This window comes from Salarias fasciatus, chromosome 5 (assembly GCF_902148845.1).
Source record: "Salarias fasciatus chromosome 5, fSalaFa1.1, whole genome shotgun sequence".
Classification (NCBI taxonomy): Eukaryota; Metazoa; Chordata; class Actinopteri; order Blenniiformes; family Blenniidae; genus Salarias; species Salarias fasciatus.
In genome coordinates, this window is record NC_043749.1 from 32,856,897 (window position 1) to 32,874,592 (window position 17,696).

The window sequence follows — 17,696 nt, forward strand, 5'->3', positions numbered from 1 at the left end:
ATCGGCGCCCCGGGAGGATCGGCGGAAAGACAGTCTGGTCTGTCCAGGTGCTGGGGTGCTCCAAGGGGCTGGACGCCGCTGGTCCGCGGAGCGACGGCGCTGCGGCGGCGGCTCACGGCGGGGCTGGAGGTGCGGGGCGAGCTGCTGCGAGCCTCGTGCTGCTGCCTCCAGGCGCTCAATGATCACCTGTACGAGGGGGGACCCAAAAGTTTCCGGACTGATTCTATTAATAAAAAAATACAATGAATTTCCGACTTTGGCCGCTAGATGTCGCTACAGGATAGCCTCATGCATAACTGTGCCAGGTTTGGTCTTCCCCCGTGATGCGGTCAGCTGACAGTCACTGTTTGTGTTGACAGAGTGACACCCCGCTCTTCGATTTTCAAGATGGCGGATATCCACGGATATGCGCTCTGTCAAAACATTTAGTTTTTTATTGGGAAAACAGCGGCAGAAACACTCACCATGTTGCAGACATTCTTTAAGAAGGATTCTTAGGGTGTCTGAGTGGTTTGGGCCCTTTAAGAGTAATCAGATTACATCATGAAGACCAGGCATGCAGAGGACAACAATCCACTTCCAGAACAGAGGAAAACGTCACAAAAACTGAAGAAGACGTCCTGGTAGATCCACGCAGGACTTTTGATGACATTGCAGAACTGATGGGAGTATTGTAGAGATCCAGACTGATCATCCTCAGGCGGTTATTAGAAGCAGTGAGATGAAGGCTCCCGGAAATGGCCTCATCATAACAGACAGCAGACCACAGGACGCCCCGTTACGCACAGAAATAGCACCAAATGTTGTGCGTAAAGCATATTTTTGGACTAAAACCGTGACCAGCCAGCCTCCCCACCGCCATATTCACCTGATCTGGCCCCGGGCGACGGCTTTTTGTTGTCAAAGATGAAACTGGAGCGGCAGCGGAAAGGTAAGACAGGCATACAGGCGGGGGAGGGAAAATCGAAGTTCTATCTTTCCGGCACAGTTACGCACGGTCATGGCGACTCTTCTGAACAGTGAAAATCTCGGGTGCAGCGTTGTATTCAAGCCAAAGGAGAGTATTTTGAAGGTGACAGTTTCAAATAATTGCGAAGATTAAAAAATAAAAAGTTATAACTACAGTCCGGGAACTTTTGGGTCCACCCTCGTATATCGGGCCCAAAAAGAGAAGAGGTGGACAGGGGGAGTCCCAGAACGCCCCGCTGGTCCCGCTCAGTTAAGGAAGACAGACCAAGCCACAGGTGCCTCATGGCGAGCTGTGCGTTGGCCATGACGCGGCCTCCACTGACGGCAATGGCTCTGCACATGCGCATCAGGACTTCGGCCGTATTTTGGACTTCCACGATGTCTTCGGGGGAAAGCTGGGACTTCTCATGGCAGATCTTGTCCACAGAGCCCAGTAGGAAGGTCATGTTATTGGCTAGGGCGAACGTCAGGTTGCCGCTAGCGTAGCCACGATCCAGGAAGCTTGCCATGCGCCTGTCCCTTTCCGACGGCAGCACGGGCTTTCCGCCGGGCCAGGCAGAGGATCGGGGGAGGAGGCACAGCCGAACGGAGTCCTCAATGGCAGGCACTCCGGAGACTGGCGGCCAGCCCTCCACACAAGAATACTCTCGGTAGCCCTTCATCGTACCCTTGGCGGCAAGTGGCGTACCCCAGTCCCGCTGCACGTGAGCTTGAAACGACGGCACGGCGGGACATAGCACCGCAGTCCGGGACCGAGCCCGTGACTGGGTTGCCAGCCCGAGTGCAAAATCACGCTGCACCGGCTCCGGAGGCTGCAGCTGCAGCGCGAGGCCAGTGCGCTCGTCGGCTGAAGTGAAGAGCCCCGCGAGGTGCTCCACAGGCTCGCGGGGGAGACGGGATGCGGTGGAGGCGGAGTCGAACCGAGTCGAACTCCGTGACACCGACACGCTGCTGCTGCTGCTGCTGACGCTGCCGCGGATCTCGGCCCAGTCGTAGGCGGCGGCGGCGGGGGCAGCGTTCTCCTCGGCGTCATCCTCACCGGCAGGAGCCGGGGAGGTTGCGCCCATGAAGGCTGCTCGCCGTTGGCTCTCTTCGCGCGGCAGCGCGAGGCAGGCCGGGCAGGAGGTCTGCTGGCGGTGATGCTGCCAGCCAAGGCAGAGGAAGCAGAGCTCGTGACAGTCCTGCACGATGAGCAGAATGCCGCAGGAGCGGCAGGAGAACCGCCCGACACCCGATGGCGACTGGTCCCGGGCCGGCGAATCCATTCTAGTCGAATCTTGATCCGGAGAAAAGAGGCTTCTAAGTCTCATTGAGATGCTGAGAAAGAAGAAGGGTTTGCTTAGCGCCATCCGAGGTTATGTACCCTCGGTGTGGGGCGTGGCGCTGCACCATCGCGTGCGGGGGATTGGTGCATCGAGCTTTGTATAGTCTCAGTGGATTGGACAGAGATTGGAGGTGTGCCACTAGCGAAGCCCGTAGGCGGGCTAAGCACTTACGAAGTAGAACTCTGTTTTGCCAGGATTAAGACGGCGATAGTTCGTAGTCATCCAGGATTTAGTTTCTCTAATACAGTCACTGAGTCTGTCTATTTGATTAGTTTGATCAGGTTTCATAGATAAATACACATTCCTGACTCCGTCTCAACAAATCATCAGAACGTCGGGATTTTTTGCCTGAACCTGTGTGTGTCCCCTCCCTGCGATTCTCTGGAAGCTCTGGTTTTGTCTCCGTCTCTGGGTTCTCCCAGTGCAGCAGGGCGTTGTCCCCGGGCAGCGGGGCGTTGTCCCTGGGGGGCGGTGCGTTGTCCCCGGGCAGCGGGGCATTGTCCCCGGGGGGCGTTGTCCCCGGGCAGTGGGGCGTTGTCCCAGTGGATTCAGAAGGTTCCCTCATTCAGAACAAACCAGCCGAACACAGAGAAACTGATCAGTGTTTTTATTGAATCTGGTTAAAATCATCAGCAGACGCATCACATTCAGGCCTGACCAATCGCACACAGAGAAATCCACCGTCCCTCGTCTCCCGCCTCAGACCAGACTGCCAATCAGTGCAACTGCAGGACGGAGGGAAGATTCCAAGACAGGGACAGGGAGGGACAAATGGACACAGGACAGCAAGGACAGCTGGACAGAGGACAGATGGAAAATGGAGGACCAATGGACGATGAAAGACAGAAGACAAAATACAGACAGAGAAAGAAGGACACATGAACAGAGGACGGATGCAGGACATCCGGGTTCTCAGCCCATGTAGGGGTACGTCCACTCTGTGAGGGGGACACTGGTCCGCTTGACCACCTGAGGAGACGTCCATCGGAGGACATAGTGAGGACCGCCGGGTTTGTCGTTGGTGCCTGTTGGAGAGACGGTGGAATGAAGGACAGACAGACAGAACCACGGACTGACCCACCAGAACCCAGACTGACCCAACAGGACCCAGACTGACCACCAGAACTCAGACTGGCCCAACTCCCAACCGACCCAAAGACCAACCAAACAGCTGACAGACTGAGTGGTCTACCAAAGAACCGACCACGACCATCCAGTCCAACGACCGACCGACAGAAGGAAGAAGTGATCGACCGACTGACCAAATGACTGACTGATCAATCGACCGACTAAACAAACAAACAAACAAACAAACGAATGACCGACTGACAAACCCAACAAACAAAAGACTGACCAATCAACCACCCAATCAACTGATCCAAGGACCGACCAACCCAACATTCAACTGACTGACCGATCCGAGGACCAATCCTGTAGACTACAGGCGGTCTGGCGCCGGCTGTGACTACAGGCGGTCTGGTGCCAGCTGTAGACCACAGGCAGTCTGGCGCCGGCTGTGACTACAGGTGGTCTGGTGCCAGCTGTAGACCACAGGTGGTCTGGTGCCAGCTGTAGACCACAGGTGGTCTGGCACCGGCTGTGACTACAGGCGGTCTGGTGCCAGCTGTAGACTACAGGTGGTCTGGCGCCGGCTGTAGACCACAGGTGGTCTGGCGGCGGCTGTGACTACAGGCGGTCTGGTGCCAGCTGTAGACCACAGGCGGTCTGGCGCCGGCTGTAGACCACAGGTGGTCTGGTGCCAGCTGTAGACCACAGGTGGTCTGGCGCCGGCTGTAGACCACAGGTGGTCTGGTGCCAGCTGTAGACCACAGGTGGTCTGGTGCCAGCTGTAGACCACAGGTGGTCTGGCGGCGGCTGTGACTACAGGCGGTCTGGTGCCAGCTGTAGACCACAGGTGGTCTGGCACCAGCTGTGACTACAGGTGGTCTGGCGCCGGCTGTAGACCACAGGTGGTCTGGTGCCAGCTGTAGACCACAGGTGGTCTGGCGGCGGCTGTGACTACAGGCGGTCTGGTGCCAGCTGTAGACCACAGGTGGTCTGGTGCCAGCTGTAGACCACAGGTGGTCTGGCGCCGGCTGTAGACTACAGGCCGTCTGGTGCCAGCTGTAGACTACAGGCGGTCTCTCGAAGGCTGTCGACTACAGGCAGTCTGGTGTAACCTGCAGACAAAAGGCGGTCTGCTGTCGGCTGTAGACCACAGGCAGTCTAGTGCTGGCTGTGGACTACAGGCGGTCTGGGTCGGCTGTAGACTACAGGCGGTCTGGGTCGGCTGTAGACTACAGGCGGTCCGGCGGTTCTCACCTGAAGCTCGGGCTCCTCCGAACGGCTGCTGAGCCACGATGGATCCAGTAGATTTATCGTTCACATAATAGTTTCCTGCTGCGTTCCTCAAAACTCGAGCAGCTTCTTCAATCACCGACCTGTCATCACACACACACACACACACACACACACACACACACACACATGATGAGGGTCAGAGGTGATGTGGTGACAGTAGAACCTCGTTCTAGGTGTTGTAGATCTATGCTACATGTTAGCGCCCCCCTGTGTTCAGACCTAAAGCAGGATCTGTGCCGGAACCCATCTGGATCTGGATCAGGACCGAACTGCTGTCCGGGGGGGGGGGGGCGAGCGATGCCGAGAAGTGAAGTGCGGCGCTCACATGGACGGTCAGAGCGGCGGCGGCGCAGAGCAGAGCAGTGGCCGTACAAGGGGAGCGTCAAGGCACCCCTTGTACGGCCACGGTGCCCCCCCCAGTACTTGGTGCCCTAGGCGGCCACCTAGTTCGCCTATGTTTACAGCCGCCACTGTGTGTGTGTGTGTGTGTGTGTGTGTGTGTGTGTGTGTGTGTGTGTGTGTGTGTGTGTGTGTGTGTGTGTGTGTGTGTCTCACGGGTCCTGGGCGAACACCGCCCCCGTCAGGGCGTAGGGAGACGTCTGGTCGATCAGCTCCAGAACCTTCTTGTAGTCGTCGTCCGGATAAACATAAACACTGAGGAGAGGACCGAAGATCTCCTGAGGAAGAGGAGGAGGAGGAGTCAGACTGGAGGAGGAGGAGGAGGAAGAGGAGGAGGAGGAGGAGGAGGAGGAGGATGTGGAGGAAGAGGAGGAGGAGGAGTCAGACTGGAGGAGGAGGAGTCAGACTGGAGGAGGAGGAGGAGGAAGAGGAGGAGGAGGAGGAGGAAGAGAAGGAGGAGGAGTCAGACTGGAGGAGGAGGAGGAGGAGGAGGAGGAGGAGGAGGAGTCAGAAAGGAGGAGGAGGAGGAGGAAGAGGAGGAGGAGGAGGAGGAAGAGGAGGAGGAGGAGGAGGAGGAGGAGGAGGAAGAGGAGGAGGAGGAGGAGGAGTCAGACTGGAGGAGGAGGAGTCAGACTGGAGGAGGAGGAAGAGGAGGAGGAGGAGGAGGAGGAGGAGGAGTCAGACTGGAGGAGGAGGAGTCAGACTGGAGGAGGAGGAAGAGGAGGAGGAGGAAGAGGAGGAGGAGGAGGAGGAGTCAGACTGGAGGAGGAGGAAGAGGAGGAGGAGGAGGAGGAAGAGAAGGAGGAGGAGTCAGACTGGAGGAGGAGGAGTCAGACTGGAGGAGGAGGAGGAGGAGGAGGAGTCAGACTGGAGGAGGAGGAGGAGGAGGAGGAGGAGTCAGACTGGAGGAGGAGGAGGAAGAGGAGGAGGAGGAGGAGGAGGAAGAGAAGGAGGAGGAGTCAGACTGGAGGAGGAGGAGTCAGACTGGAGGAGGAGGAGGAGGAGGAGTCAGACTGGAGGAGGAGGAGGAGGAAGAGGAGGAGGAGGAGGAGTCAGACTGGAGGAGGAGGAGGAGGAAGAGGAGGAGGAAGAGGAGGAGGAGGAGTCAGACTGGAGGAGGAGGAGTCAGACTGGAGGAGGAGGAAGAGGAGGAGGAGGAAGAGGAGGAGGAGGAGGAGGAGTCAGACTGGAGGAGGAGGAAGAGGAGGAGGAGGAGGAGGAAGAGAAGGAGGAGGAGTCAGACTGGAGGAGGAGGAGTCAGACTGGAGGAGGAGGAGGAGGAGGAGTCAGACTGGAGGAGGAGGAGGAAGAGGAGGAGGAGGAGGAGGAGGAAGAGAAGGAGGAGGAGTCAGACTGGAGGAGGAGGAGTCAGACTGGAGGAGGAGGAGGAGGAGGAGTCAGACTGGAGGAGGAGGAGGAGGAAGAGGAGGAGGAGGAGGGAGTCAGACTGGAGGAGGAGGAGGAGGAAGAGGAGGAGGAAGAGGAGGAGGAGGAGTCAGACTGGAGGAGGAGGAGGAGGAAGAGGAGGAGGAAGAGGAGGAGGAGTCAGACTGGAGGAGGAGGAGGAGGAAGAGGAGGAGGAAGAGGAGGAGGAGGAGTCAGACTGGAGGAGGAGGAGGAGGAGGAGGAGGAGGGGTCAGGGGTGGGGTCGGGGGTCAGACCTGGCTCATGATGGGGTCGTGGGGGTCGGTGGTCTGGACAATGGTCGGCTCCACGAAGTATCCTCTGCTGTCGTCACAGCCCCCACCGGCGAGGACACTGAGGGACGGGGACGAGCGGGCATGGTCCAACCAGCCTCTGATCCGGGAGAAGGACTGCAGAGACGGGGGACAAGCCGGTGGAGACGGACAGGTGGAGACCGGGGGTGCTGATCCTGATGCAGGCGGGCTCGGGCCTCTGGTGTGGGGTTAACAGCTGATACGACGGCTGCAGTCCCTGCCTGGCTTCCAGTCCCCCGGTCCCCGGTCCCCGGTACCCGGTCCGGCCCCTCCCCCTCCTGTCTGTGTGAGCTACTGATCACTCCCACTCCAGCCAGAGGCGCCAGGTCGTCCTCCCAGGGTCTCCCGGACGTCCCTGGGACTGGGCTGAAGAGCAGAGGGGCCGTGCCGTCCCTGCGGCCAGTCATCGTCTCCGGGACATTCTGCCTTAGCACGCTAGGACTGCAGAATCTCTCATGCACTTTAAGTCTCTGTCCAAGACGCCTCTATTTCCGTCGACGTTCAGACACGAGTCCAGCTGAGGGCCTCTTGTTTTATTGTGTGCTGCTGTTAGGTTGTAAATGTGCTCCAAATAAATTTAGGTACCTGTCAGTAAAGTACTGATACTACAGTACTGCCAGTACTGATACTACAGTACCTGTCAGTACAATGATGTCACAGAACCGCCTCACTGCTCGTATTCAGGCTGAATTTCTTTTCAATCCCTTAAAATAATGTTTTGATCCACAGACCTGCGCATGGCAGCGCTCTGGAAGGATATACCGGAGCACAGCAGCAGAAGCATGGACTCAGCCGCTGTGCGCCGGCATATCCTTCCACAGCGCACTATGCTTGTGCAGGTCTGTGTATCAAAACGCTATTTTAAGGGATTGAAAAGAAAACACGTCTTTTAAAATGTTTTATAACCATTGGGATTTACTTCACGTGCTAACACGCCGTCCCCTGGACCACTGGAAGGAGGATTTTGTCCACTTTCTCAGTCTGGCTCTGTCTCCTCTTCACCTGCCGTAGTTGAGCTAAGCTAACTACGATGCTAACAGCTGTTAGCCAGCCGCTGGACGAACGGACACAAAAAAAGGTATTTATGAGCTGATCTCACTCTGTAAATGATCGGGATGGGGCGTGGGTCCAAAATCTTCGGAGTATTCTTTTAAGTATCGGGGAAATTATCAAATAAATAAATATATCAGATAAGAGCATCTCGAGTAGAGGCAGGCGGGTGGAGGCAGGCGGTGGTTTGCTGACCTTGTCATCGATGACCGCAGAGAAGAAGGTGCTGAAGTCGTCGACGGGCTGCAAGAAACAAGTCAGCATCAGCAGTGTGTGTGTGTGTGTGTGTGTGTGTGTGTGTGTGTGTGTGTGTGTGTGTGTGTTTGTGTGTGTGCGTTCTTGTATTTCTATCCTTGTTGGGGCCAAATGTCCCCACAAGGATAGCAAAACGTGGAACGACGTGCCTTGTGGGGACCTTTTTCCGGTCCTAAGTAGGAGAAACAGTGTTTTCTTGACCATGTTGTTGTTACTGAAAAAAGTAAAAGTGCAAAAACATTTCTTTAGGGTTAGGCTTTGTTGTGGTGTGGGTTAGGGTTAGGGTAAGGGTCAGGGTTAGGGGCTACACATGAATGGGAGTCAATGGACGGTCCCCACAAGGATAGAAAGACTGAGCGTGTGTGTGTGTGTGTGTGTGTGTGTGTGTATACGTACGTCTCCCACTCGCAGCTGGCTGTGGATGTGCAGCAGCTGACCTTTGACCTGGGGCCAGAGGCTGTGGGGGACGTACATGCGGGAGCAGGCGGAGCATTTCTGTCCTCCGTACTCGAAGGCTGAGCGGACGGTTCCGTTGACGACGCTCCGGACGTCGGCGGAAGAGTGGACGAAGTGGAAGTTCTTCCCCCCGCACTCTGAGAACCCACACACAGGGGTCAGGGGTCAGGGGTCAGGGGTCAGGGGTTAGGGCACGCAGGGTGAAGGTTGTGTGGGTGGAGTCACCTCCTGCCAGTCGGGGGAACGTCCGGTACGAGTCCAGGTTCTCAGCCACCTGCTTCCACAGACGCTTGAAAGTCCTGCAGCCGTGAACACATCGCAGCCGGTTCAAACCAGTTCAGCCGGATCAAACCGGCTCCAGCCGGTTCAAACCAGCTTCAGCAGGTTGAAACCGGCTTCAGCAGGTTCAAACCTGCTCCTGCCAGTTCAAACCAGTTCAGCCGGTACAAGCCAGTTCAAACTGGCTCCAGCAGATTTAAACCAGCTCCCGCTGGTTCAAACCAGTTCAGCCGGTTCAAGCCGGTTCAAACCGGCTTCAGCAGGTTCAAATCAGCGTTCAAACCTGGTCTGACCGGTCCGACCCAGTGGGGACCGTTCAAACCAGGTTCAGCCGGTCCCACCCAGCGGGGACCGGTTGGAACCACAGCCGGGTCTCGGCCGGTGTCCTTACGGCACGCTGCCGGTGAAGTTGATGGCCGCCAGGTGCTCGGAGGACGTGACGGTGTCCCCGAAGGCGGGTCCGTCTGCAGGCAGGAACTGGATGATGTTGGGGGGCAGACCGCAGTCCCGCAGGACTCTGTAGACCGCGTAGCTGGCGGACATGGCGGCGTCGCTGGGTTTCCACAGAACCACATTCCCCTGCGGAGACACCGGGCCGAGTGTCACGTCTCCGTCCTCCGGAGGACCGTCAGGCGGCGTCCGTCCCACTCACCATCAGAGCTGGCGTTCCGGCCAGGTTCCCTCCGATGGCGGTGAAGTTGAAGGGAGCCACTGCGGCAACGAAGCCCTGGGACAGACACACACACACACACACGTTATACACCGGGAGGGGGCGGGGCTTACCTCCAGGCCGCGGTACGGCAGCGGGAGGGGGCGGGGCTTACCTCCAGGCCGCGGTACAGCATGGTGTTGGTGCTGCCCTCGGCGTCCAGCGGCTGCTGCTGCTGCAGCTCCACGGCGTGTTTGGCGTTGAATCTGAAGAAGTCAATGAGCTCGGCGGCGGCGTCTATCTCCGCCTGGACCACCGTCTTTCCCTGCGCACACAGCAGGACGAGGGTCAGCGGGGTCACGGGGTCGATCCCCCCGGCCCGGACCCACCTGGCCCAGCATGGTCTTGGCCAGGATCTCGGCTCTCTTCGGTCCACTGATCACGTCGGCGGCCTTGAAGAGGATCTGAGCTCGGTCCTCCACCGGGGTCAAGTCCCAGTCCCTCCTCGCCGCCACGGACGCCAGGATGGCTCTGTTGATCAGCTCCTGGAGGAGGAGGAGGAGGAGGAAGAGGAGGAGGAGGAGGAAGAGGAGGAGTAGGAAGAGGAAGAGGAGGAGGAAGAGGAGGAGTAGGAAGAGGAGGAGGAGGAGGAAGAGGAAAAAGGAGGAAGAGGAGTAGGAAGAGGAGGAGGAAGAGGAGGAAGAGGAGGAAGAGGAGGAGGAGGAAGAGGAAGAGGAGGAGGAGGTAGAGGAGGAAGAGGAGGAGGAGGAGGAAGATGAACAGTGTCGTGAAGTTGTTCTGGTTTCAGGACCAGAGACTCTGGGGGACGACAGAAGACACGTCTCCTCTTCTGGACCTCCAGTGAGGAGCAGAACACTGGGAGGTTCTCCAGCAGGGAACCTCCTCGTCCTCCAGGCTCCGCCCTTCATTCATCCACTGTGAACCAGCAGCAGCTCCTCCCTCCCTTCATTCATTCATTCATTCATTCATTCATTCGGTCTGTTCTGTCGCTGAACGAGTTAAGGCTGCTGGAGGACCCTAAAGGACCAAGTCTGAAGTCTGGACTGGTTTGGCTTTTAATGAGGATGAAGAAGGAAACCTGACAGAAAGTCACCCAGTCAGAAAGGAAACACGTCTCCATGACGACCACACAACTTCCCAGAGTGTAGGGCAGCGGTTTGTCAGTACAACGTTAATACGGTTCTTCATTAAGGGGGGGGGGGGGGGGGGGGGGGGGGGGCTAACAGGACTCACTAGAACACCAGGTCAGGTGAAGTGAACGGGTCTGCAGCAGCGTGACGGTCCACTGCACCGTGTGTGTGTGTGTGTGTGTGTGTGTGTGAAGATAGATAATAATAATAATACATTTTATTTCAAAGCGCCTTTCAGGGAACTCAAGGACACTTTACAAGATTAAAACAACGATAAGAACAGTAATAAGAATAAATAAAGTAAAATCGCAGGTAGCAACACAGCAAATAACGACGGTAAGGAGCTGAGAATAGGAGAGAACTAAGTGGAATATGCAGATGAACAATAATAATAACAAACCGTGTCGGCAAGCGACACTGCATCATGTAGCGTGATTCATTCCCAGCAAGATGAAGTGAAGGATTGTGGGTAAACTGCATCATCAGCAGATTCCTTCTAGAAGGCGCTCAGCGACGCAGTTCATCCTTCCTCCCAGTAGGCGGAGCTAATGATCACTCCACCATCAGACAGTAGTACCGTATTGGCCCGAATATAAGACGACTCAGATTATAACACGACCCCTATTTTTTAAAGATCATTTTGTGAAGAAAAAAAAAAAAGAAAAGCTGAAGACAATAAGGTCACTCATAAAACAACTTTTTATTATACAATTATTATAAACTCAAAAACTCACAACTGAGATAACATTTCAACATTTCACGAGATATAAAATGAAAAAATATTACTACATTATTGAATAAATATATTCTCTTTCTCAAAATAAGAAACAATAAGCAACAAATAAGAACCTCAAGGGGTCCAAACTGCATAAATGATGTAAATAACTGTCCAGGTCCTTCAGCTGAATCAGGCTCTGGTGGTGGACATTCCGTCTGTCCGTCTTTCAGAGACGTATTCACTCTCCCTTCTATCAGTCTCTCTGAAGCGTCTCTCAGGACCACGGAAAGCTTTTCTCATAGTGTTAGCATCTGTAGTGTTTTTTCTGTGCTCTCCAATAAGAACGAGGCTCTGCTCCACCAGACCTCCTGGCGGCTTGGCAGTAGTTTGATGACTCTGCTGCGTTGATCACCATCAGTTTAAAGTTGGTATCATAACTTCTCCTCTGTTGTTTGCTCAGTTGTCCAGCGTTCAGCTCCTTTGTTCCAGATGATCCGCCATTTTTCATCAGATCATTTGATCTCATTTCATCGCTCCACTCGCCCTCTGGTCAGTGATACTTTGGCTCCATCTAGCGGCGCGGATGTGTATTGACCATCTACCGTAAGTCTGCGATTATAACACCACCCCACTTTTGAGGATACAGTTTCTGGAAAAAAAAAACATCGTCTTATATTCGGGCCAATACGGTAGTTCATTGTTCCTGTCTTTAAACAGCGGACGTCCAGCGAGCGGACCGGGTGATGGAACGTCCTCAGTGTCCTACAGAGACACACCGTGCTGTCCTGAACCCCGCTCTGCACGACTGTTCACGTCTGACTGTTGTTCTGCTGATAAAACTGTACTTAAATGATTGAAGAGTATTGAAGTACTGTTAGAACATTTTGCGCACACTGCAACAACACCACCACAGCAGCACTACAACAGCACCACAAAACCATAACAGCGCCACAACAGCACCACAAAACCATAACAGCGCCACAACAGTACCACAAAACCATAACAGCGCCACAAAACCATAACAGCGCCACAACAGCACCACAAAACCATAACAGCGCCACAACAGCGCCACAACAGCACCACAAAACCATAACAGCGCCACAACAGTATCACAAAACCATAACAGCGCCACAACAGCGCCACAAAACCATAACAGTGCCACGACAGTGCCACAACACCGCCACAACAGCGCCAGAACAGCACCACAAAACCATAACAGCGCCACAACAGCTCCACAACAGTACCACAAAACCATAACAGTGCCACGACAGTGCCACAACACCACCACAACAGCACCACAAAACCATAACAACAGTGCCACAATGGCACCACAACGCTGCCACAACTGCACCACAACGCTGCCACAACACCGCCACAACAGTACCACAAAAACAAAACAGCGCCACAACAGCGCCACAACAGCACCACAACAGTACCACAAAACCATAACAGTGCCACGACAGTGCCACAACACCACCACAACAGCGCCACAACGGCACTACGATGCCGCCACAACGGTGCCACAACAGCACCACGACAGCACCACAAAACCATAACAGTGCCACAACAGTATCACAAAACCATAGTGCTACGACAGTGCCACAACACCACCACAACACCACTACCACAGCGCAACAGTGCCACAACAGCACCACAACACCACCACCACAGCGCAACAGTGCCACAACAGCACCATGATGCCGTCACAACGGCGCCACAACAGCACCACGACACCTTGCCACAACAGCACCACAAAACCATAACAGTGCCACAACACCACCACAACAGCACCACAACAGCGCAACAGCGCCACAACAGCACCACAAAACCATAACAACAGCGCCACAACAGCACCACAAAACCATAACAACAGCAGCACATCAGCGCCATGACACCGCCACAAGACTGTAACAACAGTGCCACGACAGTGCCATGACAACACCACAACACCGCCACAAGACTGTAACAACAGCGCCACAACAGTGCCGCGACACCGCCACAACACTGTGACAAGTGTGAAACAACACCACCACGACAGCGTCACCAGGACTTAAAGTCCTCACGTCCTTCCGTCCCACTCTGGACTGGTCCGGCGGTCTCTCACCTGGTCCGCGTAGCAGAACTTGGCCACCTTGTGCGAGTGATTGAACGGCTGGATAGAGACAGACGGAGACACATTACTCAATGGGTACTCAGATTACTCAGCGGGTACTCAGATTACTCAGTACTCACACACAGCTGGTATCTGATGTCTGACGTCCACACATGTTCGTCTCCGACCACACAGGGAATGTCTTCAGTCTGTCCCTTCAGACGGTCCAACGCCTGGAGACAACCAGGGGACAGTTAACAACACACAGTGTGTGTGTGTGTGTGTGTGTGTGTGTGTGTGTGTGTGTGTGTGTGTGTGTGTGTTCACACCTGGATCAGTTCTCGTCTCTCTGAACTTCCGTCTTTGAAACTGAGGATTGGCTCATTTTTCACATCAACAGCAGCAGAGGGGAACGTCCTGAACCTGCACACACACACACACACACACACACACACACACACACATGAACAGCTTGCAGACTCTCAGGTTAACTGATAAAATAAACGTGGTCAGAGAGTCGCTCCTCATTGGATGCTGCTGGAGTGTGTGTGTGTGTGTGTGTGTGTGTGTGTGTGGTGGGGGGGGGGGGGGGGGGGCAGCAGGGGTCTAAAGGGGAGGGGGGCCCAGCAGGGAGTCATTGACTCATCTCCTCTGCACTTTGAGCAGCTCCACATGATGGATTCAAACCAACCACCTGTTGCTTCTCAGAGGCCCAGTGTTGCTGCAGCTGCCAGCACACACTGTGTGTGTGTGTGTGTGTGTGTGTGTGTGTGTGTGTGTGTGTGTGTGTGTGTGTGTGTGTGTTGCAGGGGACTGAACACAGGTGGAAGATCTGGTCTGAGGTCTGCAGCTCCAGACCAGCTGGAGGCGGTCCACTGAAGACTACAACCGGACACCCCACCCAGAGACCCCCATAACACGGGGGGGGGGGGCAGTGGATCCCGTGCACAGCGGGTTGACCCCGGGTTGACCCCAGGTGATGAAGCAGCAGAGTTCAGATTAAAGCCCCGTGAGCCGCTGAGGGGCAGAAGGAGTCACGTGACCCGCTGGTCCTACCCCCGCACGCAGCTTCTTACCCCCTGACGGAGCCTCTTACCCCCCGGTCGGAGCCTTTTACCCCCCCGGTCGGAGCCTCTTACCCCCCCGGTCGGAGCTTCTTACCCCCTGACGGAGCCTCTCACCCCCCCGGTCGGAGCCTCTCACCCCCCCTGACGGAGCCTCTTACCCCCCCGGTCGGAGCCTCTTACCCCCGCGCGCAGCGCCACAGGCCGGCCGTCGCTCGCAGCGGTCCCCGGATCATGGTGCAGCCGCAGCCGGTGTTGGGTCTTCGGACAGCCTGTCGCCGGGATCCCGCTCCTCTGGTTCTGGTCTACAACACCCCCCCCCCCCGGGTAGATACCACCACCGAGCGGGGAGCGTCAGGGGGGACCGGAGGGACTTACCCCGGGACCGGACCGCTCCACGGCCCGGAGAACCTGGAGTCACAACAGCAGAACGTCCGCAGGGAGTTCTACCGGAGACCGGCCCGAACCGGAACATTAAAGGAGGCGTTAATAAAAACAAAGCTCCAGCCCCCCCCCCTCACCACCGGAGGAAATGGAACATTCCAGAGGTGTTTCTGCAGCAGGCCAATCAAAGCGCAGCCAGCGACATCCACCAATCAGAGAAGAGCTTTCAGAGGGAGGAAGAGTTAAACATTCCTCATCTGACCAATGAGCAACCAGGAGGACCTGGGTCAAAGGTCAAACTCCAGAGCAGCTGAAGCCTGACAAGAGAACTTCAGAACAACACATTACACTGGAGAACCCTGGAGAACAGCAGATTATTCTGGTTCTTCTGGAGGAACACTGACAGCATTAGAACAATCAACAGAACCATCAGGTTCTGCGAGGAGGGTTCTAGATCAACTGTTCATCCAGAGATTTTACAGCATCTCAGAATCCAGAATAACTCAGGAACATTCCAGAACGTCCCGGTTCTCTCAGCTGATCTCAGAACGTCCCGGTTCTCCGGTTCTGACGTTAAGAATGCCTTCTGGGCTCCAGCAGACGTTCTCTGGGAGAACCTGCAGACCACTGCAGACCATCAGGTCCAGGATTTGACCCCAACCGGTTCTATCAGAGAACACAGCAGAACCGTGTCCAGGTTTGAGGACACGCTGGACAGTGTGGGCCTGGTTGATGTTCTCCCAGTAGAACCCAGAACCTGCCTCCAGACCCGGTTCCCTCCACTCTAACTTCTTTCTGGTTCTCTGAGGAACCAGGATGAGCTGCTCTCCACAGACCGGAGTCTTCCTCACTGCCTTTCGAAAGGCGGCGGTGAAGAAGAATCTAGAACCCAACGTTCTGGATAACTACTGACCAGAACCCAGCTGACTGCTCTAAGTCCAGTTCTAGAAAGACTAGAGGGAACCGCAGAACCTTTAAAGACATCAGGAGGAATCTAGACAATGAAAACTCAGTGTTGGTTCTACTGGACCTGACAGAACCTCACATTTTGGGATTCGGAACCTCCACCTCCAGGTGGCGCTGCTCAGCAGCCTCAGCTGGAAGGAACCGGTTCTGACCAGCTAGAAGGAACCGGTTCTGACCGGCTGGAAGGAACCGGTTCTAACCGGCTGGAAGGAACCGGTTCCGACCAGCTGGAAGAAACCGGTTCTGACCAGCTGTCCTAACTGGTGGTCTGGAGTCATGGTGTCAAAGGTCAGCCCGAGGTTCCTCAGCTCGGCTCTGGTTGAGGGTCTCAGATCTCCGAGGTTCTGCTGGTAGAGGTTCTGTCCGGTTCTGTCCAGTTCTGTCCGGGGCCATGATGAGGGTGTTGGGGTTTACGATTGGTAATTGGGAATAAATTAATAAAGTATTGATTACTGAGAGTAATCCATTACTTTGAGTAATTTTGTTACTTATTAACTAGAGTAAATTTTGATTTACCAGTGAATAATTGCAGGTCATTAATGGTGGATCACCAATAACAATCAATTACGGCCTAATAAACTGTTTAAAGTGAAGCACCAAGTAATTTAACCCAACATCAATTATTATTGATCAGAATAAACGGTTATTTATTCATTAATAATGTTGAATAATCAGCTATTTGGGAATGGAGGAGACCACAGAGTGATTTAACCATCAAATTGCTGATTAACAAGGTGTTTTAATTAATCAATAATGCCACAAACGACCAATTACTGGAAATGGGTAAATTACAGAAAATGAGCTGAGTGAAGTTGTGATTTATGAATTAAATAAACCTGCGGGATATTTAATTAATAATTTCGGGGCACCACCTGGGTAGACTGGGTAGAGCTCCGGATGTCCGCTCCCGGGCGGCAGAGACCCGCCGCCGGCTCCTGGAGCCCCTCCTCAGCAGGAGGCCCCCAGCGTGTCACAGCACAGAGAAGAGCTGGTTTTTCCATGATTTTGAGACCTTATTTTATATACTTAGCAATTTTTTTTAAAGGAGACGTTGATCAGTGGACCTTTTTTTTAACCTGTAAACACTATTAATCTGTCTGATATCAATGTGAAACGACGCCAAAGTGTCCTGTATAGGCCCTCTATAGGGGGGGCTAGAAATTACCATATTGGCCCGAATATAAGACGACTCCGATTATAACTCGACCCCTATTTTTCAAAGATCATTTTGTGAAAAAAAAAAAATGCTGAAGACAGTAAGGTCACTCATAAAACAACTTTTTAGGGCTGTCAAATGATTAAAATTTTTAATCAGATTAATCACAGCTTACAAATTAATTAATCATGATTAATCACAAATAATCGCAATTTCCAACCATGTCTGAAATATACCCTTTTTTCCTGTATTGCATTAGCAAAAAAAACGAAAGGACATGATTATATATATTTAACACGTGATGTGTTTTATATTTAAGGCTCCAAATAAAATAAATATTCAAAAAACTAAAACATGCACACCATAACATAATGTGTGTGTGTCTGTGTGTGTGCAGTGCTCCCTCTGCAGTCCCTCTAAAGTTGGCTTTTGGCAGGAGTTACATTTTCAGGTCTGTGACAAATGTAGTATCACAAGAAAAGTAAAACTAAGAGATACCACACTTTATTCTTACACAATTAAACAGGTCATTCTTAGCCAGAGTTGCTTTTTGTGTGGAAAACAGAAAACTGCTTCAACATTTTTTTAATCAAACAAGTAGAATCCATGGGGCCAGCAGCTTATCTCCCTCCATATTGCTTTCTTCTTCTGTTCTGATAAATGAGTTGACGCCAGGCCTCCTCTGCCTCCTGTCTGCTGCCCGT

At 54.1% G+C, this 17,696-nt stretch overlaps 1 protein-coding gene across 1 annotated transcript; it reads right to left on the reverse strand.

The window, feature by feature from the left end:
* Positions 1 to 2,886: 2,886 nt before the first annotated feature.
* aldh4a1 (aldehyde dehydrogenase 4 family, member A1) lies at positions 2,887 to 14,824 on the reverse strand. Its single transcript, XM_030092686.1, has 15 exons — positions 14,670 to 14,824; positions 13,752 to 13,845; positions 13,563 to 13,655; positions 13,435 to 13,482; positions 9,851 to 10,006; positions 9,637 to 9,786; positions 9,465 to 9,539; positions 9,204 to 9,391; positions 8,759 to 8,832; positions 8,474 to 8,670; positions 8,018 to 8,065; positions 6,716 to 6,868; positions 5,211 to 5,332; positions 4,617 to 4,735; positions 2,887 to 3,319 (listed from the first exon to the last, which is right to left on the reverse strand). The coding sequence occupies exons 1-15, from the start codon at positions 14,720 to 14,722 to the stop codon at positions 3,207 to 3,209; spliced, it is 1,683 nt and encodes a 560-aa protein (XP_029948546.1). The 5' UTR covers positions 14,723 to 14,824; the 3' UTR covers positions 2,887 to 3,206.
* Between the last annotated feature and the right edge of the window lie 2,872 nt (positions 14,825 to 17,696).

Bases quoted from the DNA above. Each gene is read 5' to 3' on its own strand.
- aldh4a1 (XM_030092686.1), bottom strand. From the start codon at position 14,722: ATGATCCGGGGACCGCTGCGAGCGACGGCCGGCCTGTGGCGCTGCGCG. The intron at 13,846-14,669 runs GTAAGAGGCTCC...GTGTGTGTGCAG, and splicing joins CTGTGGCGCTGCGCGCGGGG to GTTCAGGACGTTCCCCTCTG. The intron at 5,333-6,715 runs GTCTGACCCCCG...CCTCTTCCTCAG, and splicing joins ACGACCCCATCATGAGCCAG to GAGATCTTCGGTCCTCTCCT.